The sequence below is a fragment of the Bactrocera oleae genome, chromosome 6, assembly GCF_042242935.1.
Source record: "Bactrocera oleae isolate idBacOlea1 chromosome 6, idBacOlea1, whole genome shotgun sequence".
In the NCBI taxonomy this organism is placed as follows: Eukaryota; Metazoa; Arthropoda; class Insecta; order Diptera; family Tephritidae; genus Bactrocera; species Bactrocera oleae.
The window spans coordinates 3,187,148-3,209,130 of record NC_091540.1 but is presented as its reverse complement, the minus strand read 5'-3'; the positions used below and the strand labels follow the sequence as shown (position 1 = coordinate 3,209,130).

At 33.1% G+C, this 21,983-nt stretch overlaps 4 protein-coding genes across 8 annotated transcripts; 2 read left to right on the top strand and 2 right to left on the bottom strand.

Moving 5' to 3' along the window:
• Nucleotides 1-2,082: 2,082 nt before the first annotated feature.
• Nucleotides 2,083-6,164, top strand: Hem (Nck associated protein 1 Hem). The gene is made up of 3 exons (XM_014233030.3): nucleotides 2,083-3,529; nucleotides 3,600-4,788; nucleotides 4,854-6,164. The coding sequence occupies exons 1-3, from the start codon at nucleotides 2,350-2,352 to the stop codon at nucleotides 5,854-5,856; spliced, it is 3,372 nt and encodes a 1,123-aa protein (XP_014088505.1). The 5' UTR covers nucleotides 2,083-2,349; the 3' UTR covers nucleotides 5,857-6,164.
• Nucleotides 6,165-6,674: 510 nt separating this feature from the next.
• Nucleotides 6,675-9,229, bottom strand: emei (transmembrane protein 161-like emei). Its single transcript, XM_014232973.3, has 8 exons — nucleotides 9,061-9,229; nucleotides 8,442-8,816; nucleotides 8,302-8,381; nucleotides 8,027-8,242; nucleotides 7,702-7,959; nucleotides 7,467-7,641; nucleotides 7,055-7,405; nucleotides 6,675-6,987 (listed from the first exon to the last, which is right to left on the bottom strand). Exons 1-8 carry the CDS (start codon nucleotides 9,061-9,063, stop codon nucleotides 6,868-6,870), a joined length of 1,578 nt encoding a protein of 525 aa, XP_014088448.2. The 5' UTR covers nucleotides 9,064-9,229; the 3' UTR covers nucleotides 6,675-6,867.
• Nucleotides 9,230-9,463: 234 nt separating this feature from the next.
• On the top strand, nucleotides 9,464-12,557 carry Nprl3 (GATOR complex protein Nprl3). The gene is made up of 4 exons (XM_014232970.3): nucleotides 9,464-9,660; nucleotides 9,722-11,345; nucleotides 11,405-11,560; nucleotides 11,915-12,557. The coding sequence occupies exons 1-4, from the start codon at nucleotides 9,567-9,569 to the stop codon at nucleotides 12,243-12,245; spliced, it is 2,205 nt and encodes a 734-aa protein (XP_014088445.2). The 5' UTR covers nucleotides 9,464-9,566; the 3' UTR covers nucleotides 12,246-12,557.
• Nucleotides 12,537-21,747, bottom strand: Pop2 (CCR4-NOT transcription complex subunit Pop2). 5 transcript variants are annotated; one of them, XM_014233021.3, is made up of 5 exons: nucleotides 21,367-21,745; nucleotides 20,457-20,937; nucleotides 19,279-19,664; nucleotides 18,798-19,215; nucleotides 12,537-13,575 (listed from the first exon to the last, which is right to left on the bottom strand). In XM_014233021.3, exons 3-5 carry the CDS (start codon nucleotides 19,638-19,640, stop codon nucleotides 13,450-13,452), a joined length of 906 nt encoding a protein of 301 aa, XP_014088496.1. In that variant the 5' UTR covers nucleotides 19,641-19,664; nucleotides 20,457-20,937; nucleotides 21,367-21,745; the 3' UTR covers nucleotides 12,537-13,449. The 5 variants fall into 5 exon arrangements, with proteins under 5 accessions (XP_014088496.1, XP_014088498.1, XP_036214418.1 ...); XM_014233023.3 differs by having other exon boundaries at nucleotides 20,457-20,914; XM_036358525.2 differs by having other exon boundaries at nucleotides 19,279-19,643; nucleotides 20,457-20,914; nucleotides 21,367-21,744.
• Between the last annotated feature and the right edge of the window lie 236 nt (nucleotides 21,748-21,983).

Here is a 21,983-nt window from a genome sequence, read left to right as displayed (position 1 = left end):
CGGTTTCGTACGTTGCCCTATCACAAATAACGACTGGCTGGTTTGCTGTGCTATTTTGTATATATTTTCGTATATATGTCTGTGTTGTGTGTGTGTGTGTGCACGCTTGTGCCTGAATGCTTGCTAAGTGCCTTGGTGCCTTTGTTCACACGGCAATTGCACTGGCATTTATTTATGTATGTATGTGTTGTTGTAAGTATGTGTGTGTACTTTCCTTTGCTTATTCACTCGCAACTATAGGTAACTGCGCTGAAACGCCACAAAGTATGCTTTGATAACTTTTTTTCACGTATAAAAATTAGTAAATTCCCTATTAAAATTATTATTATTTTTCATTTTAAAGCTTTTAGCGCTTGTATGCATATACATACATACAAGTATGCATATTTTTTGATGGAAAAATTTATTTTTATGCGTATGTACGTTAGCACATTGCTTTTAACTGCTTATTTATATGTATGCGTACGTGCTGTGCCACGGTATGTGTATACTTTTGGCTACTTCACATGAAATTTTTCACATTTCACAGCTTTAGCTTCAACTGCATACATTTTTAATGCAACATACACGGCATTAACATTCATTTCACTTTCACGCAATTTCCCTTAGCTTATCAGTTAGTAGTGGATTTTTTTTTTTTTACTATTTTAAGGTAGAAAATTTTGCAGTTGGTTAATGATATTTCTTTCAAATAACTTTTTTTCCTTTGGTTAAAAATTTCGCTTGACTGACTTATCGTCGTACATTGTCTACGTCGTCAACTTGCTTTCTGCACTCTGTCTACTCTTATTCAACTCAATTCAGCCCCAGCTCGTTTCATAGTTATCAACACTGCTTCCAAATGTCACTTCCCTTTTGCTACCAACGAAGTTTCCACTCTGTTCTTCATTCCTCCACACGCACAAGCACACGTACATGTACTAACAGCCTTTTGAAATGAGTTCCGCTAGGTTCTCGCCATTGCGCATGATCAATAAATAATGAAAACAAACACCATTTCGCTTGATTTGTTGTTGTGCTTTTTCTCTGTTGTCACTGCACCTTTTGGTCGTGTTATTGTTATTGTTATTGCTGCTAGTTTCATATCTGACACCGCACTTTGTAGCCAAACATCTTTGCGCGCTCCCGCTCCAAATCAGCTGCCAAATGTACTGCGCCAGAAACTGTCACGGTTGTACGTCGCTCTTTGAACTCCTCACGCTCTGCAAACGTCAATCAACTGGCGCTCAAAACATGCCCTTACCCACGTTGTGGTGGCTACGTGCCGTTCTACTTCCATTTTTCTTTGGCGAGCAGCTGTAAAGCTATGTTGTCAGCGGTCAAACACCTAACACCATTTCTTTTAGAAAATTTTCGTTGTTTTGATTGTTGGCATCAAATGTAGAAAGTTACAGCAACAACTGAAGTTGTATAAAATGGTTTGCTATAGTGCATAGATCCCTAACTAGATCGGAAGTAACTTAAAACATTAACGAAGCCCCATTGATAAGTTAGCACACGCCCAAATCGGTAAATCCCATGTCGGTTGGGTGTAGTTAACTGGAACGGACCTGGCAAGATAAGAGTTTAATGCCTAGATAAGTGGATCCGTGGTACATATTCTTTAAAAATTGTGATCACCAAACTGATCAGACTCTGAACGAGAGTAGCAGATCCTTCAGATACGCTACAAAACAAATTAAAGGAATATCTGGTTAAATCATCAAACTTCTTTGCAAAGTCATATATCGCATCAGAATGCATCAGCTTTTAACACAGATTCCTTTTTAAACGTTTTTAAAGTTAAGGCTTAATTTATTTAGTAAAAGAATATATTTTCCTTCACTTCTCAATCGATTGAAGTACTTCATGAGAAGTAACATTTCATTTAATTTATTTGTTGACGAAGTTATTGTATAAATTTTGAATAAAAATGTTAATCAATTTTAAATATGAATTGTATGTATTTAATTTATTTTTATTATAATTAATTCTTAAAATACAGCACCACCCTAATTATAAGGCACAGAAATTTTATAATTTTTTACAATGCAACCCTGCGTTCATGCAATTATCAACGAATACATGAGCAAAGAATAATTATAAATAGGAAGTGATATACGAAAAGATTGGTATTGCAGGAAATTTTACAAATTTCCAATTAAAAAATGTTTATTATCAAAATTAATTAAGTAGAAAGTATTTAAAACATTAGTACAAATAATAATAAAGTGAACATTTTATTTAAAATACATTCCAAGACTACAAAAGACGACCGCAGCAAGTGCAGTATAGTGAAGTGTAGGTGCGGCGGTCGCGCTTATTGAATTGTTGCAAAAGCAAATTGGAAAAGCAGAGCAGACCGCCACAATGGCACGCCCAATTTATCCAAATCAACAAAAAATAGCTGAGAAGCTAGTGATACTCAACGATCGTGGACTGGGCATATTAACGCGTATTTATAATATCAAAAAAGCATGCGGCGATACTAAATCCAAGCCAGGTTTCCTATCTGATAAATCTCTTGAGTCATCTATCAAATTCATTGTAAAGCGTTTTCCCAATATCGATGTAAAGGGTCTCAATGCAATAGTGAATATAAAAGCGGAGATTATTAAATCGCTTTCCTTGTATTATCACACTTTTGTTGATTTGTTAGATTTTAAAGATAATGTTTGCGAATTGCTTACCACAATGGATGCTTGCCAGATACATTTGGATATTACGCAGAATTTTGAGTTGACAAAACATTATCTGGATTTAGTAGTTACATATGTCTCATTAATGATTCTGTTGTCACGTGTTGATGATCGCAAAGCTGTTTTGGGTCTCTATAATGCAGCCTACGAATTGCAAAATAATCAAGCAGATTCGGGTTTTCCGCGTCTGGGACAAATGATACTTGATTATGAAGTGCCGCTGAAACGTTTATCAGAGGAGTTCATACCGCATCAGCGTTTGCTAACTAATGCACTGCGTTCACTTATCGCAATTTATCCGTTAAGAAATTTGCCAGCTGATAAATGGCGTGAAATGCAAAAACTCAGTTTGGTAGGTAATCCAGCAATATTACTGAAAGCTGTGCGCACCGACACAATGTCCTGTGAATATGTTTCACTTGAAGCAATGGATCGTTGGATAATTTTTGGCCTGCTGTTAAATCATCAGATGCTCGGACAGTATCAGGAAGTAAATAAAATTTGGATATCTGCATTAGAGTCGAGTTGGGTAATAGCATTGTTTCGTGATGAAGTACTGCAAATACATCAATATATACAGAGCACCTTTGACGGCATCAAAGGTTATAGTAAACGCATTGGTGAGGTAAAGGAAGCATATGCTGTGGCAACACAGAAGGCAGCACTGATGCATCGTGAACGGCGTAAGTTTTTGCGCACCGCCTTGAAAGAACTTGCGCTTATAATGACTGATCAGCCGGGCTTGTTGGGACCAAAGGCAATTTTCATATTTATTGGTTTATGCTTGGCGCGCGATGAAATACTATGGCTATTGCGGCATAACGATAATCCACCAGTGACGAAGAATAAAGGTACTACTTTTGTTTAATATTACACAAATATTTTGTTTTTACTCATTTTTTGAAAAACGTTTATACGCAGGTAAATCCAATGAGGACCTTGTTGATCGTCAATTGCCAGAATTACTCTTTCATATGGAGGAACTACGCGCGCTTGTGCGCAAATACAGTCAAGTGATGCAACGCTATTATGTGCAATATCTGTCTGGGTTCGACTCGATCGATCTCAACATACGTATGCAGAGTTTGCAAGTTTGTCCGGAAGACGAAAGTGTCATATTGTCTTCGCTATATAACACCGCTTCAAGTTTGACTGTGAAACAAGTGGAGGATAATGAATTATTTGATTTTCGTGCTTTTCGGCTGGATTGGTTCCGCTTGCAAACTTACATGAGCGTTAGTAAGGCCGCGTTGCGCATAATGGAAAATGTCGAATTGGCACGCTTGCTAGACTCCATGGTTTTCCATACGCGCGTTGTGGACAACTTAGACGAGATACTCGTTGAGACCTCTGATTTGAGTATTTTCTGTTTCTACAACAAAATGTTTGACGACCAATTCCATATGTGTTTGGAATTTCCAGCACAAAATCGTTATATTATTGCATTTCCCTTGATTTGCAGTCACTTTCAGAATTGTACGCATGAAATGTGTCCCGAGGAACGTCATCACATACGCGAGCGTTCGCTTAGTGTGGTTAACATCTTTTTGGAAGAAATGGCCAAAGAAGCCAAAAATATTATAACAACCATATGTGATGAGCAATGCACAATGGCCGATGCGCTATTGCCGAAACACTGTGCCAAAATATTGTCAGTGCAATCAGCGCGCAAAAAGAAGGATAAAGCAAAAAAGCAATTTGACGATATACGTAAACCGGGTGATGAATCGTATCGCAAAACGCGTGAAGACTTGACCACAATGGATAAATTGCATATGGCGCTGACCGAGCTCTGCTTTGCCATAAATTACTGCCCGACCGTCAATGTGTGGGAGTTCGCATTTGCACCGCGCGAATATCTATGCCAAAATTTGGAGCATCGTTTTTCGAGAGATCTCGTCGGCATGGTCATGTTCAATCAGGAGACCATGGAAATTGCAAAACCATCCGAACTCTTAGCCACCGTGCGTGCATACATGAATGTGCTGCAGACCGTTGAAAATTATGTGCATATCGACATAACGCGTGTATTCAACAACTGTCTATTGCAGCAAACGCAGAATTTAGATTCTCATGGCGAGAAGACCATTGCGGCATTATATAATACATGGTATACTTTTAATAAATTGATGTTCACAAGTCAAAACAGTTAATTATATATATTTCACTCTACAGGTACAGCGAGGTTTTAGTGCGTCGTGTCTCATCCGGCAATATAGTGTTCTCCATGAATCAGAAAGCATTTGTGCCCATATCACCCGAAGGTTGGGTGCCTTTTAACCCACAAGAATTTTCCGACCTCAATGAATTGCGTTCATTGGCCGAACTTGTCGGCCCTTATGGCATAAAATCGCTAAATGAAACACTCATGTGGCACATTTCCAATCAAGTGCAAGAGCTCAAACAACATGTTGCCTCCAACAAGGACGTGCTCATACTGCTACGCACAAGTTTCGATAAACCCGAGGTAATGAAAGAACAATTCAAACGTTTACACGATGTCGACAGTGTGCTACAACGCATGACGCTCATTGGTGTTATACTTTGTTTCCGCAATTTGGTGCATGAGGCGCTTGTGGATGTGCTTGAGAAGCGTATACCATTCTTACTTAGTTCAGTGCGTGATTTCCAAGAGCATTTGCCTGGTGGCGATCAAATACGGGTCGCTTCCGAAATGGCTTCCGCCGCTGGTTTACCATGTAAAGTCGATCCGACGCTAACCAGCACACTCAAATCGAAAAAACCCGATTTCGACGAAGGCGAACATTTGGTGTCATGTTTGCTCATGGTTTTCGTAGCAGTCTCTATACCGAAATTGGCACGCAACGAAACATCATTTTATCGCGCTTCCATCGATGGTCACTCGAATAATACACACTGTATGGCAGTGGCGATCAATAATATATTCGGCGCACTATTCACCATTTGTGGTGAAAACGATATAGAGGATCGCATGAAAGAGTTCTTGGCGCTGGCAAGCTCTTCGCTATTGCGTTTGGGTCAGGAATCGGACAAGGAGGCTACACGTAATCGCGAATCGGTTTATTTGCTCTTGGATGAGATTGTTAAGCAATCGCCTTTCTTAACGATGGATTTGCTGGAATCTTGTTTCCCATATGTGCTCATACGCAATGCATATCATGCGGTCTACAAGCAGGAACAAATGTTGGGACTTTAAGCGTCGCAAATGTGTAACGAACGAATGTAAGTTAGTTTAAAGAATTGGCGTTAATGTTGGATTAGTAGTTTAAGCAGTTTATAATTGCACAATACTTGCAAGTGACTTGAAAAGTATTTACTCTTTGTCTTTTGCTGTCCACTCTACATTCTATTTCTGCATTTATATGTAATTATAGAATACAATATACAACAATTATATATAAAAAAAACATATGTTTAGCAGTAAAGGCATTATTTCCGCTATTTATAACTATCTATATATATATATAAACATACTAAAATAAAGTATTAAAACTTTCGTAGAAACGTTTTTTTTTATTTCTTTTTTGAAACTCGCGAATTTTTGTCTTGTGAGGATTTTAACATTTATTTAACATCATTAACTTCGCTACACCAAAGCTTTAATACCCTTCACAATTAAAAAAAAATTCCATACAAAAATTTGATTCTGATCAGTCAGTTTGTATAAGAGCTACATTTGGCCGGTATATACAGAGAGACAGACGAACATAGCTAAATCGACTCAGCTCTTGAAGTTGATCATTTATATATTTTTTATAGTGTCTCTGACGTTTCCTTTTTGGTGTTACTTAAAATACCCAGTGTATAAAAATTATCGTTATTGTTGTTGTGCAGCATAACAGGAGTAATTTTACCATTATTTTTAAAATTTTTTATTGCCAGTTTTTAATTAACAAAAAATAACAACCACGTGTCAAATAAAATACTTGCAACTTAAAACTAAAAAAATTAAATTATTTATGGCTTATTAATTTGGTGTGAACGTACATATGTATGTATATAAGTGAAATACAAATTTAAACGTAAAAAATAAAACAGGTTTGCTAAATGCGCACACAAGTGACATAATATGTTAAAAAAATATTTTCAATATTATAATCAACCCGAAAATGACTAATATGTTAAAAAAAATTTCAAAATTATAACAAATTCGAAAAAGTCTCACACTATGTAAATATGTATTTTTGACTGTCAACCAATTGCCGCTTCACGTTTTGCTAAAATATGATTGGTACACAATACCCAATGCTGAGGAGGTGAAAAGTGTAAAATAACTCCACCAGCTGGCAAAGCCTAGAAAACCTTTGTATACGTCGGCATTGAAAACCTGTTAAATATATATATCGCATGAGATAATAGTACATAAAAATATATCGCATGACATTTTTGCTTACATTTTTTAAACTGATCCACTGCGCATGTATAGCATTTGCAGATTCTAAAATATTGAAATCCTCGCCATGAATATGTTCACCGCTATCAGACGCCGGCATGCTGCTCAATATTGTTGTGGCAACTGGCGGCAAAGGTGTCGTATTTGCAAACTCCACTTCACTTTCGACCAATGGCGCCTCGCTTAACGGACACATATCTGTGCAAATGCTGCTGCTGTTGCTACTTTTTAATATGCCAGCCCAGGTGAATTCACCTAAACTTTTGTACATCAATGTGAGATATAAGCATAGCAAGAGCGGTGCAGCGAATTGCAATGTGACCACGCAGAGGTAGTAAAATATGGAGGAAATCTATGTTAAAAAAAATAATTAATTAATAACAGTAATTATGTTTAGCTATGCGTGTTTATGCCTTCTTCTGATATTCCACATTTGTAATGCGACCGGCTTCCTTGCGTAAATCCACAATTTTGTCATGCGCCAAATTCAAATAGGATTGCAAATATATCGGTATTAAGGCGAAACGCAGTAAAACTACTAAAACGACAATAATCAGGCGCATTGTTTCAAAAGCCTCCACTGAAAGTCTAAAAATATAATTGAAAATTACAACTTAATATATAATTCTTCTGATTTTTTAAACATACAAAGGTCCCTGCATGCCCTCGAATACACGCTCAGTCAGATAATCTCTGCTTATTGGTCTGATCCAGAGAATTATCAGCAGGAAAGGCAAGATAAAACTAATGTTGAGTAGTAATTGCAAAGTTTTGCGCCCGCTGCAGTATATCAAAGAGTCCCAATGCATTTTTGCCATGCGTAAGCCTGGGAAGGTGAAAATTGCACCTAAAAGGCCACAACAAACTGCCATGCAGAGCTTCACAATCAGCTTTGATGCGGGACCACTAAAAATTTAACATACTAATAATAAAATATGTTATACCATATACAAAGTTAAAATAAATCACTCACGATGACGGCAACCCTTGCGCCGTAAGGAACTGTGAAGCGCTCGCGTTAAAGCTACTATATGCATGCTCCAACCCCGTCTCAAGGTGCCGTTCATCAATGATAAGCACAATCATAGCAATAAGTAGATAAACTAGGCAGGCGACTATGACCATGGAACGTTCACCGATCGATTCTTCATTTTGAAAATACAACCATGTAAGTGACGAGAGTAGTTTGCTAAGCAACATAAAAGTTTTATTATTATTGTAAAAATATTAAAAGCAAAGCATACTAACAGCGAAAAGAAGACAACCAACAGGCACCAAATCATGCTTAGGTTGAACTCATTTTTCAGTGGAAAATAGTAGTGATAGATCTGAAAAAAATAAGCAATATAAGTAATTTAGCATGCAGAAAAAAAATATTTTTCCAATACCTCTGATAAAATATACACAACTGCTGCATAAGCGCTGAAATCGACCAACCACTGGTATTCGGTGTAATATCTGAGATGCACAACATCACGTGCCACCACTGGTGTCGTCTCCAGTTGCACTTCTAAGTTACGTGGTATATGAAATTGTCCTGTGCCATTTCGTGTCTCATATCCCTTATTTCCTTTGCCGCCACCTTTCGTGTGCTTCTCTTTTGGCACACCAGCTAGCGTACGCAGCTCATCGTCCGAAGGATGTAAATATCTATAAAGGCCTGTAGCGCATAATAACCACTTGGCGAAGGAAAAATGTGGACTTATCTTTTGTATAACACTCAACGTTAAAAGTGTAAGCACTAATTGTGCACCGAGCACTGCCTGGAAAAATATAATTAGAGTGAAGAGTATAGAGCAGGTCGTTGTTACTTAAATGCAGCCCAATAAAGTATGCTAGCAATGCTAGAGTGCTATCAATCTATTTTTGGCATCATTTTCATAAATCTTTCTTGCATATTGCGCAAAAATGTGCGTTCCACTTAGGTAGGTGACAATTTGAAATCTATAATATATACTACAACTATGGAATAAATCTTCCATATATTTTTATCACTTATGTACACACCATTTTCTACTCTTGTTTCTTGTAGCTTTATGTTAAAGGTTACATTCACTAATTAATACATAATTAAAGTGTTAATTAGAAACGGAAACTGTGCTACTTAACAAGTAAAATGATTAAAATATATTGAAGTAACTATTTCTTCGGCCGGGCAAAATGACACAAAAATAAAACAATGACAGCTTATTCAGAATGAGCGATACCGTGATTTTTGGCAACAAGCTTGACATATTTTAGTTAGGGAAAATATATGATGTATTAATATATTGTAATTTTTTTTTGTTTTTTGTTTTGTAAATTTTGTTTAATTGTTATTTTTTGTGAATTTTGAATAAAGAAATATTTGGAAATTTAATATTTGCTTTTAAATCCATTGTGATTGTCATTAGCTGGTAACGAAAGAACTGACATTTCTTATCAGCAATGCAGTAAATCAATACAGCTGTTTCCTAGCTTATAAGAAATCGCAATTGCAATTAAATTGGAATTTCTGATAATAAATAAAGTAAATGGAAGTAAATCCAATAGCAGTGCTGCTCGTCTATATGGACAGCAAAGGAGACCGTCTCTTATTTCGTTATCCTTATGAAAATGTGTACAAAGGTAAATAAATAGCAAGCATTTGTCAACTAATTCACACCCTCAAATAATTTTTTTTATATAGATAAGACACCGATGCATAGTATGCCCTTGGCGGCATCTGCGCCGGTACTGAACAATCTACCCCTGGTTGATGTAGCGATGAGCAGTTCAACGACATCGCTGGTGTCACAAGTTTCTTCCGATACCAGTAGAAAACGCAATCCATACGCCATTAGCAGCAGCGATGAACTATTGCAAACGGCGCCACCGCCAAATATTGCACCCGCTAATGTGTTTGGTGTTTGCAATAGTTTGTGTAATACAGTGCCCAAAGGTCAATTGGAAGGTTTCACTGATGAAGTGCTCTCAACGCTATTTGCAGTAAAACAACAATTGTGCAATCAAAAACTAGAATTAAAAGTAAATGATGTGCGTTTTGTGTCGCATCCAACATTAATACCGCGCAATGAACACCGCAACAACGCGGCCAATACAAGTAATGCTTCAAATGCCTCCAACACATCTTTACCACTTGCGGCGACAACAACGGTTACAAACGCTGCTATCGGTACTGCAACCATTGCAACACCTTTGCCGCAGCCGAAATCGCAACCACAACAAATGCTTATAAATGTTGTGTTCGCTTTGCATGCGCAGGCCAGTTATTCCATAGTGAAATGCTATTACGAACTAAGCAAGCGTCTCGGTTTAGCGTTACGTTTCGAAGAACAACGTGCCAGCTACTGTACCGAAGAGACAATGCTTATGGCACGCACACATGATGAACTCTCTTCACAACAGCAACCATTGGAGCGTACATTTGATGCCATCACGGAGCGTTGTACTCTAGCGCAAGCGCTCAAATCAATCTATCATGATCTATGCACTACCGGCTTACTGAATACAACGTTAAATCAATACTTAACGGTAAGTTTTTGTTTACCGCAAAAAGCGCATCAGTTACACAAAAAAGGTAGTATGGTCGATCCTGAGGTTATAGATCGTTGTTTGCGTTCCTTAAAACCCTATCACGGCATGTTGCTTGTTGACTATGCGGAACTGCTGGACTGTGTACCACCACGTGCTGCGCGTATGCTACTACAACTAGTGGAGATCTACACACCGCTAATGAGTTTACAAATGCTTGCATCAGAAGCGGACATGAGCATTGAACATGTTTACAAAATGGTCTCACATCTGGTTTATTGGGGTAAAGCCACTATAATCTATCCGCTTTGTGAAACGAATGTTTATGTTATTGCGCCTGATGCGCCACTACATACAAAATCACATTTAGTTGAGAAATTCTCAGCGCGTTTTGCTGGCATGTCACTTTTCGATGCCATTGCACACTTTTCACTGCCCACATCCATTGGTCATCTCACCACACCACTGCAGCAATCGGCGCGTCAGGGTATGCTCGCACAAATGGTTGTCTGGATGTTGCAACATCACTTACTAATGCAATTGCACACATATGTACAATTTATGCCGAGTGATTTAGACGATTTCTATGGCGGCGTGAGTACTATGAATGTGGCGGGCAGCGATTGTTCAGCATGTAGTGATGGCGCAAATGAACACAAGTCATCGCTAATGGACTTACAAGAAGGTACAAATACAAATAGTTCAATTGGTGTGGGCGTTACAGGTGAACTGTTGATATCACCATTGAGTCGTAGCATGAATGTGAGCGATGACGAACTGTAAGTGTTGCGTCAATAAAATGTTTATATGATTTAAAAAATTTTAATACTTAACACAGCAATGCCGGCTCCTTGCTGTCCTGCGCCAGTCAACCACTGCCAGTGCCGCATACTAGCCATCGCTCGATTACTGAAGATCGCTATTCGGGCGGCTGTTCAACAGCATCAGATAATATTGTCGCACAACCATCCTCTAGTCACAAGTCAAATTATAGGTAAGTGGCGCGTTATTATTTTACACTCAAGAGAGTATATACAGTTTGCCACGAAGTTTGTTACACCCAGAAGAAAACGTCGGAGACCCTATAAAATATATTTAGAAATGATCAGCATGATGAGTTGAGTCGATTTAGCCATGTCCGTCGGTCTGTACAGACGCGAACTAGTGCTTCAGTTTTTGAGATATCGATCTGAAATTTTTCCACACGTCCCTTCGATATCGCACCATATAGCATATAGCTGCCATACAAACTAGTCGATCAAAATCCACTTCTTGTACAGAAAACAATTTTTTTTTTTAATTAAGCTGTATTTTTTCACATAACATATTTATTTACATATACACACAGCATGACTGCCTCCATAAGCACAGAGAATTGTGACAGTATCGCCTCCATCGAAGATGAGGAAAGAATTAAAGAGCTACTATCGGTGTTCAATGACGCCGATCGTGCAGCCATAAGACGTATACCCGCATCAACGAACATCGATGATCTCTCGTTGCTGGTGAAACTCTATCAGGCGGGTTATTTTAAGAGCGAACATCACCTCGAAGAGATTATGTACTTCCAAAGCCTACGTCCGGCTGAACTTTTACAGCTATTGGATAAATTTCGTGATGTGCTAATCATATATGAGACTGAGGACCCTGCCATTGCATCGATGTACAATAATAAGTGAAGCAAGCACCACAAGGCGCGCTAGTGAACGGACATGCCGTGTGTGCTAAAAGTGCCTTAATTGTGTGCAAAAGTGCGAAGCATTCCAGAACGCAAAAACGCTATTTTTTGTTTAGATTTAAGCTTTAATGTTTGTCATATTTTTTCTTCGCTAGAAATGTGTATAAAGTGAAATACTACAATCATTTATTTTTTTGTATCTTTATTTTTTTTTGCTTATTAAAACTAGCGGTTTCTTTCATTTGTATTTTTTTTTTAAGTTGTATAATTGTTTTCTACTACAATACAAGTGTTAAATTTTAATTAATTTTTATTTCTGTTTTGTTTTCACTTACAAGGAAGGGACGACACAACGTTTACAGTGGAGTATATATATTGCTACGTACGTTTGGTTTTTTCTTTAACTTTCATTTGTTTAAATTATGTTTACATACATTTAGAGTTTTAAGTTTAAGTGTTGCTTAAAATTTCTAACTTACATACACATATAATATATATATATATATATATATATATATATATAATTATTATCAGCAAAACAAACAATCAGATATAAGAATTAACGATTGCAATTGTTATTGTTGTATTTGTTTTAGTTGATTGTGGTAGAAATTGTAGCGGTTTGCGTTAAAAAAAAAATATTTTACGTTTACTATTGTTGCACATTTAAATACGTACATAATATATATATATAGTGTGTGTGTGTGTGTGTGTACTAAAAATTGCCATTCTCGTATAACTATTAACTAAAGTTAACAAAGAGATATATTTTTAAATAAATAATTGCTATTTTCTAAGATTTTTATTTTATTTTATGCTGTCAAGTGTTTGCGTTACTACTTTTTTAAATATTATTTTGCATGAAAAGTTTTACGGTACGTGTTTCTTTCTCTTGCATGTTTAGTTTTGAAAAATACGTTTTTTTTAAACTGCGCATCATATATCTGCATGTGTTTGTTTGTTGGTTCGCCCTTCTTGTTTACAAATTGTTCTTATGCCATTTGCGTTTTTTTCTGCTTAAATTTAACCCATTTGCTGCAACGTCTTTACTTTTCTAAACAGTCAATTTTTTGTTGCTGTTGTTGTTATTTTGAAAAATTTTTTGCCACCAATACAAAAAAGTATCAACTTTAAAACTACGCGACATTTCCAATTCCCCACAATTAGTTAATCGCCGTATTCGCCGTGCGTTCAATAAAAACGAATCACGTTGCATTGTTGTTGTCGCCGTTACTCTCGTGGAAATTCGTGCCATTTACGATGAAGGATGTGCCGAGTCCATAGAGATGGCCACAATATTTCGCATTGTCGATATTGTCCTCGAAGAACATCTGAAAGTGGGAAAAAATAAAAGAAAAAACATGAAGAGCGTTATTTGAGCAGAAGAGAGGGAAGGTAAAATGATTATTTGTATACTAAATTATATAAAATATCTAAGAAATAAATTTTAATATAAAATATATAGCTCTGTGGTAATGAATTTTGCTATAATCGTGAAGAAAATATTATAATCATTATAGTAAGTTGTTATTAACTAACAACTGGAATAATAAGAGAAAAGGGCATATGCAAAATATTACTCAATGCAATACAAACATAGTAAAAAATTAAATTTTACAAAAATTACATTTTTAAATGGTTTCAGACATAAGAATTAAAAAACAAAATTAGTAATTAAAAACTCAAATAACCAAAAAAAAATATTTATAGTTATTTCTTTTTGTATACAAAACAAAAATACGCTTAAAATATTAAGCACACTCGAAAAAAATAAAATTAAAAAAAAATATATAAATTAAGTGCATAGTATTTTTATATTTTTAACATTTTTTTTGTTTTTTTTTTTTAATAAAAAAACTTTGAAATTTGATTATAAAAGTTTTGAATAAATTTCCACAACTAAGCTTAACACTCTCAGGTACAATCTCATAAAATAAACGACATGTATACGAAACATTCCTTTGGAAAAATTAAAAAAAAAAACATATTAAAATAATACAAAAACCAAAATGCAAATTTAACTTAAAAACAAAAAAATTATACATTTAAAAAAAAACAATACAAATTAAGAAAAAAAAACATATACAAATTACGAAAAAAAAATACAAATTAAGAAAAAAAACAAATATAAATTAAGAATAAAACAACTACATATTAAGAAAAAAATACAAATTAAAAAAAAAAGTTAAAAAACAATAAAAAAAAAATTTTTTTAAAATAAAAATTTTAAGAGAAAAAACGTTAAACAAAAAAAAAACATACAAATGGGAAAAAGAAACCACTACTTAAAACAAAAATACAAAATTAAAAAAAAAACCATTAATAAGAACTATATAAAAAAATACAAATTCGAAATAAAACAAAAAATGTAATAAAATAGAAAATAAAAGAAAGAAAATTAAAATAAAAGCAACAAAAAAAAAACACATTAAAAACCACAAATTTAAAGAACAAAATAGTTAATAGTTTACGCAAGAAATCTGGACATACACACTTTTTATGTCAAACATTTATTTAGTTAATAAATTCATTGTTTTTAATATTTTTCTAAAATAATTAAAGCTATATATGCATTTATTTACTAAGTGCAAATGCTTATAAATATATTTGAGTGAATTTTTTCGAGAAACTATTTTTCTAAGTAAATTTAACGTAAATGTAATAATTATTTAGTGAATGGTAAATTATTCCAAATCTAAATGGGTTCAAATAGCTTTTTAGATGTTTTAGATATTATTCGAAAGGTTAGAATGAAAATTTTAGAAGATCATGTTTTCGGTTAAGTTTTAGTAAAGACAAATTTTTAAAAACTCACGGTTTTGATTTTTTTTATTTAGAAAGAGTTTTAGCACTTATTCAATGCCTGCCTACTTTTCTAATTTTAACCGAGCTAATCAAAATAATTTTTTTTTTTAATTCTTGTGAGTAAAATCAAAAATAAAATATGAAAAAATTAAAAAAAAAAAATTAACAAAAAAAAAATTAAAAAAAAAAATGAACAAAAAAAAATTAAAAAAAAAAAATATTAAAAAAATACATTTTATGTAGAAATTTCGCTCTTGCTCCAAAAATAAACTTATTTTTATTTTAACTTATCCTCACTGCAGCCATAAAACTGCCTATATGTTAATAGTTTTGTTCTCATATTCGAAATATTTCCAGAGTGCCTGCTACTCAACATTTTTTGAGCTATGATGACATTTTATATTGTATTTGTTTTGTTTTATATTTTCAGTAACTTTTGCATATTAAATTACTTATTTCGTTAAATTTATTATTTTCGACAAATTTTTCTCCATTTTTTGTTTTTATTTGGAGCTAATACCCTAATAAAATTAAAAAATATTTTTTTTTTTAATTTTCATGAAAGTACTTTACAAAATATTTTAAATTAATACTTAAATACTAATTTTGCATATTAAATTTTCATTTCTTCAGCTCAATCCAAATGTAAACGCTTCATTGAGTCAAGCTTTGTATGTATGTTTGGTTTTCTAGTTTAAAAAATTCAAAAGCAATGCAACAAGTACTAATTAAATACAAAAAAAAATTAACTAGCGTTCAAAATTAATGTTTTTTTAATTTGTACTTAAATTTATAAAAAATTATTTTAAAAAATTATAAAAACTTAAGCTGCGCTTAAATCACAGCGCAGAGCACACAAAAATGCGAAATTGCTGCGGTCTGTTTTTGTTCGATTAAATTTCTAAATAAAATTGTTTCTTGTTTTTCAGTAGCGTCTACTCTACTCTAGGCATCCTGCAACACAAAAATCTCTGCAACGCTTCATTGTAAACCTATTAGCAACATGACTTCGACATATATATATATATATATATATGCTATATATGTTGGACATATAGTAACTCAATACACAAATAAAATTGCTTACTTTACAGTTTCCACGCTTTTCTTTTGGTTTTGCTCCAAGAAATGAAAACTCAAATTGATAGTTTGCTTTTATTTCGCATTTTTTAATAACAACAATAACAAAAGATTTTTTCCAATTAAATATTAATTTTTTTTGCATATTTTAAAATCAAAAATTCAATTCAACGAGTGTATATAATAAAAATTATAATTAAATTACAGTAAGTTACTATTAGTTGGCAAAAAAAAAGATTAAAAAAAAACAAATTTGTACAAAACGTAAGTAAAAAAATTTTTTTATAATTTTTATATAATAATTCAATTTGGCTAAAAACAATACTGTTCCATCAGGAAAATGCTAATTCATAAATTCCAAATAAATATGAAACGTTCGAGTGCAAAGATTTGCATTCTTAAATCCAAAAAAAATATTTAAGTGGCCAAAAAGTTCATGATGTTATGGCTGTTAATTATGGAATTAAAAAAAATATATAAATAATAATTTAAGAAAAAAAATACATTATAGCTTTTGACAATGCTAAGGTTTAATTTTTATAAAAAAATCTAAAACAAACAAATTTATCTTTTCTTTTTATGTGTGTTAATTATGGAATTTTGAAAAAATATATATACACTACATTATAGCTTTTGACAAAACTATGGGTTAATTTCTATAAAAAAAAATATAAAAAAACAATTTCTAAAAAAAGTTTACTTCTTTATATGGCTTTAAGTTATTGAATTTGTAGAAAAAAATAATATATGAAAAAAAAATTTTAACGCGTTAATTTGTGTAAAAAAAAAAGTTTTTAAACAATTTTTTTTCTTTAAACCAAAAGTGTTGGTAGAAAGAGAATATTGTGTGAGAAATGGATAAAAGAAACGAGATAATGAAGAATTATAAAAATTAATAAGTTTAAAAAACGGTGATAAAGATTTATAAGATAATTTTTTTCTTTGTTTTTGTAAAATAAAAATAAATAACAGCAATGAATTCGAGTTATATTCAAATGTGCTACTGAATTATTACTTGATTATTTTATGAACAACATTTAATTAAAAATTTAATCAATTAATTTTTTAATATATATTTTTTTTTTCATAAAATAATTTGAAATTTCTTCCAAAGTTAGTGATGATTAATTCGTTGGTTGATTTTTTATAAAAAAAAAATTAGCAAAAATATTAATTTAAAACGTTAAAATAGTAGCCGCAGACAATAATTGCAGTTTTTCAGTTTTAATTTGAATTTTGCTTGTTTAAAAGCTAAGGTAACAACATTTTTTTTTATATTATTTATTTAATAACGATAAATTTTAAGCAAAAAAAAATATTATATTCGCTGTGTAATTTACAATTTCTCCAAAAAAAAAAATGTCTTCTTTAATATATATGTATAAGTAAAAAAAATAAAATTGTTTTCATTTCAAATTATATAAGAAAAAAGCGAACTAATGCGCAGACGCGACAGCATTTAATATGAAATTCCATAATTTCAAGCAATAAATTCAAAGCGTTTCTGCTGAACGCAAGCTAAATACGAAGAAATTTCACAATCAGTGTAAATAAATTAAAAGCAAAGCAATTATTATGCTTTTTATTGTATATATACTACAACCTATGACTAATAATATATTTTATAAATTCGCTAATGCATTTTTTGGAACGCCTAAAATGGAAAATAATGCAAGGTTATTAATTTGATATTATAAGAAACGCAATGCGCGGAAAAACAAATTAAATGAAATGCAATAATGAATGCGTGAGTAATTAATTTTTTTTTGGAAATAATTTCAAACAATAATACCGTTAAAGTGGTTGCAAGATTTGCAGAGTGAAAGTTTTGTTTGTAGAGAGAACAAATAACAATAATGCTGGAGCCAAAGAAAGAAAGAAAAAAAAAGACAATTTTTCGCAAACTAAATTGGCGATGAACTTAAAATTTTACAGCGAATTTGTGTAATAGTTATTGTGGATTAAATCCAATATATAGCCAATTATAATGAAGCCTCTATGTGACTCAAAAAATATGGGCAATGAACACATGAGGGAATAAATAATTTATATGCGCGAGTGTGTGTATTAAAATGTTAATGATTTGTAGGCATTTGCAGTCTTTTCTGGTGCACCGACTGCATTTCAAAGCAGTTAGTCGAAATTTGTGTAACGCGCTTGTGCGCGGCACGAATTATTTTTAATTCAATAAAAAAAAAGGGGTGGGAAAAATTAAATTAGAAAGAAAAGAACAAGAACATGACTCAAGTGAAATGTGGTAAACATTAACGCACATGTTAATCGAAAAATGCATTATTTGCGCGATATTTGAAAGTTGAATTGAATTTTCTCATGTTCACTGACTTTTTCTTTAAGGAATTATATAATTGTCTATATACGTAGTTAGACGCAGCTAACTTGTTCAAAAACGCCTCTCGTGCTCATATCAGTTAATCGTATTATTATTAATATTATTAATTTATATGTGTTTCGTTACGTTTTATGCTAACGTTTCATTATGCTTTCGCTTTTTGTTTTTGTTTTAGTTTTAAGTTTTGTTTTGTTTTGTTTTCTTCTTCTAAGTTTTCATTTCAAATATAACGTTGTTATTGTTGTTGTTAAACTCGACGGCTTGGTCGAGAAATGTCGACGTCGGTTCAATAATAAAATTCTTATTGTCATTATGTACCTCACGCATTTTGAAGAATGCCATTCCGGTTAGTAGCGCATCAGAACCGGCCTGATGTTGTGGTCCGACACGTCGCAATTCCAACTGATCGGCCACCTCTTGTAGGCCACCTTTCAAATTCTTACACGATTTCATCAGATATTTAATATCATATATGTTGGGGAAATAGATGCGTAACAATTCGAAAAATTCACTCTCATCAGCGGGTAGATGTTGATCGGTTAACAGCTTGAGTAGATAACCAAAATCGTAGCCAGAATGAAAGCACAGCCATTTGATGTTATCCACAAGCACAATACCGGAGGACATAAGTAATTCGGCAAAATCGAGTGGATCAATGCCATCCTCTTCATGCTTTTTGAATTGTATGCCGGAGTTTTGTAGCAGATCTATTGAATCCTGCGCATACATATCCTCACTACGATATATAAAATATTGATTAATATACCATATGCTATATAATTGCATAATGCGCTTTTACCTTAAATTAAATTTAAAATTAAACTGCCACGTTGAGTAACCGGGCGGGGTTTTGCCCTCGTCATCCATGAATGTCAGTCCAAGTTGTATGATGCGCAGCAAATCGACGTTACAACGCAACAGTTGATAGTGATAATCGGCTGTGGAACGAAATTCGCCAACGGGACGCGCTACAACGCCGGGAAATTCGGTATCCATTGCCACGTAATGATATTTTTGCACAACTTTACGTATTGTGCGAAATTCCTCCTCAAGATTATGCTTCCAAACGTCCCGTATGCCGCACTCTTCATTGCTTGGTATATTCACGCTATGGCTAACGGCGCCTGAGCCGTGTCCGGTTCCGCTTATGGCAGAAGGCATTGCCTGAAAGTAATAATTCGGGCGCTATATATTAGCACAAATAATAGGGTGTGGTTAAAATCATATTTCAAATAAACGAAACCAAATTAAAAAATAATAATTATTAATAAAAAAATAAAATAAATAATTATAAAAATATAAAAAATAAAATAAATAATTATAAATATAAAAAATAAAATAAATAATTATAAATATAATAAAACCAGTATACATAATAATATGTAAACAATTAAATATACTTGTTAGCATGTATGTATATATTGAACATATAATTATGGTATAAGCGCAGACAGCGTGTTTATATGCACATATGTGTTACTTAGATATTATATTACATGAATACAGTATGAAAAACCATTTATTTAGGCAAACCGCAGCCACTTAAAAAAATTAAAAATTTAAATAATTTCAATTAAAAACTTTCATAAAAGAAAGCAAACTTTCATAAAAAGGTTAACAAAAACTAACCATAAACGATAAAGTACACATATTTAAACAAAAAGGGAAATTATTTACAACTGAAGGCAAATTGTGGTATATTAAACTTTGGCAACAATGTCTATGGTAAAAGCATCATTTATATGTATAGAAACTATTTTGATTTCCGAATTATATTGTCAATTTTACTTTGGTGTATTAACGTTTTAGGGTAGTAAACTTTTTCAATTAACAAAAGTAACATTTATAGGCAAGTTTAAAACAGCTAGCCAACGAACAAATTTGTTTTAAGCAAGCGTGCGAATATGTGTGTGTATGTGAATACGACTTGGAAGAGTCCACTTTATTTTAGGGACAAAAGCTTGTTGCGCTACTTACATCAGCTGTTGTAGGCTTTGCTGTTGCTGCTGTTTCAGCCACGTTGCTTTAAACCGACTGTATATTACAAAAATCTGCTACGCGTTTGCTTCTTTTTTTCGTTTATTTTTCTGTTCTGCTTATGGTAACCAATTACTTCTTTTATCCTCACTAAAATTTACCAAGTAAAAGTAACGTATGCACGCCTGACTTTTACGAAAAATAAATTAAAATCGATAATTTTTCTAACGTATTGGAGTCGCGTTTTAAGATAGTGGTGATAGTGATTGTGGGCGGTTTGGCTCCAATCACCGGCAAGCGCTGTTTACTCTATTTTACCGTTTTAATTTTGAAGCGACATTCACTTGCACAATTTGTGTGCCCTTATATTTTAGGCTACTTGATTGGATTTTGCTTGATTATTAATTTTTCTTTTAAACTTGGCTTTTGCTTGATTGAAGCGTTAGCTGGGCGTATACCTGCAAGAGATTTAATACACACACTTATATATAGTATATGTACATATATAATATAGTTAATAATCGGTATAAACATCTAGGTAGTGATTTTTATACTTGGAAGTAGCATTGAAATTTTTGGATAATCGATATGTGCATTTGTATGAGAAGTAAACATCTTGAAGCAACCACAAATTGTGTAAAGTTAAAAATACTTGTGTGCGAGTTACTGTACAGTTCAATGCTGCAACCAAGACACGGTGCAAGCCAATGAAGTAAGCTGTTTATAGTTTTTTCGGTACTTCCATCGAATAATGCATTAGTATTAATGTGAAATTATATTGACTAATTTTGTTCGTAATGGCTTGCCAATGCCTCCACCGCTTTTTTGTTTATATAATGCTCTCATCTATATGCATATTAAGTATAGCAAAATTTTCAATAATTCTTTGCAAGTTTGTGCATATACTTACCCATTTCATATTTCCTTAATTTATTTGAGAGAATTTATCAAAACTTCAATTGTTTGTTTTTTTCTGCCCTCAATGGTGCTTCCGCGAATGGCGGTGCCCGATGCTTCCTCTTATGCCACTTTCTTTTTCTCTTTTATAGGCAACCTATGTATTTTTTACTATTGCTTTTCAGTAAATTTTTAAGCCAAGTTTTGCACTAGTTAAAAAGGCAATTATTTAACAATTTCTTAACCGTTCTTGAGTAAAAATAAACGAAAAATCAAAAGAAAATATGTGCGCTATAGTAAGTTCGCGTTTTTTCTCGGCTGACAGCAAATAAAATTCACAGTTCATGCCCGTTTAGCATAACCTCTCTTGAAACTTATATGTTTATCTCGCTCTCTCCTATGAACATACAGGAGTGAGCGATGTAAATGCAATGGGAATTGCCGCATTGACTGTGTTACAGAAGAGTGTCACTGTCACTATTGACGTTTATGCTTCTTCTTTTTTGTGTGCTGTTAGATTTGGTAAAATTTAATCCAGGATGAAGTACATAAAATTTAATATAATTATTGTTCTAATATACAAGAAAAAATATGTGAAAGATAAATTTAAATAAAAATATCGGTAATTGA

What these genes read in the sequence shown, in the direction of transcription:
- Nprl3 (XM_014232970.3), top strand. Translation starts at nt 9,567, where the DNA reads ATGGAAGTAAATCCAATAGCAGTGCTGCTCGTCTATATGGACAGCAAA. An exon ending in TTATGAAAATGTGTACAAAG is followed by an intron (nt 9,661 to 9,721) that starts GTAAATAAATAG and finishes TTTTTTATATAG; the next exon opens with ATAAGACACCGATGCATAGT. An exon ending in AATGTGAGCGATGACGAACT is followed by an intron (nt 11,346 to 11,404) that starts GTAAGTGTTGCG and finishes TACTTAACACAG; the next exon opens with CAATGCCGGCTCCTTGCTGT.
- emei (XM_014232973.3), bottom strand. An exon ending in GCGCAAGGGTTGCCGTCATC is followed by an intron (nt 7,960 to 8,026) that starts GTGAGTGATTTA and finishes TTAAATTTTTAG; the next exon opens with TGGTCCCGCATCAAAGCTGA. An exon ending in ATGTGGAATATCAGAAGAAG is followed by an intron (nt 7,406 to 7,466) that starts GCATAAACACGC and finishes TTTTTAACATAG; the next exon opens with ATTTCCTCCATATTTTACTA.
- Hem (XM_014233030.3), top strand. Translation starts at nt 2,350, where the DNA reads ATGGCACGCCCAATTTATCCAAATCAACAAAAAATAGCTGAGAAGCTA. An exon ending in ACCAGTGACGAAGAATAAAG is followed by an intron (nt 3,530 to 3,599) that starts GTACTACTTTTG and finishes GTTTATACGCAG; the next exon opens with GTAAATCCAATGAGGACCTT. An exon ending in GCGGCATTATATAATACATG is followed by an intron (nt 4,789 to 4,853) that starts GTATACTTTTAA and finishes TTCACTCTACAG; the next exon opens with GTACAGCGAGGTTTTAGTGC.
- Pop2 (XM_014233019.3), bottom strand. An exon ending in AATTTTAAATTTAATTTAAG is followed by an intron (nt 19,216 to 19,278) that starts GTAAAAGCGCAT and finishes TATATATCGTAG; the next exon opens with TGAGGATATGTATGCGCAGG. An exon ending in CATTCTTCAAAATGCGTGAG is followed by an intron (nt 13,576 to 18,797) that starts GTACATAATGAC and finishes TCCCACTTTCAG; the next exon opens with ATGTTCTTCGAGGACAATAT.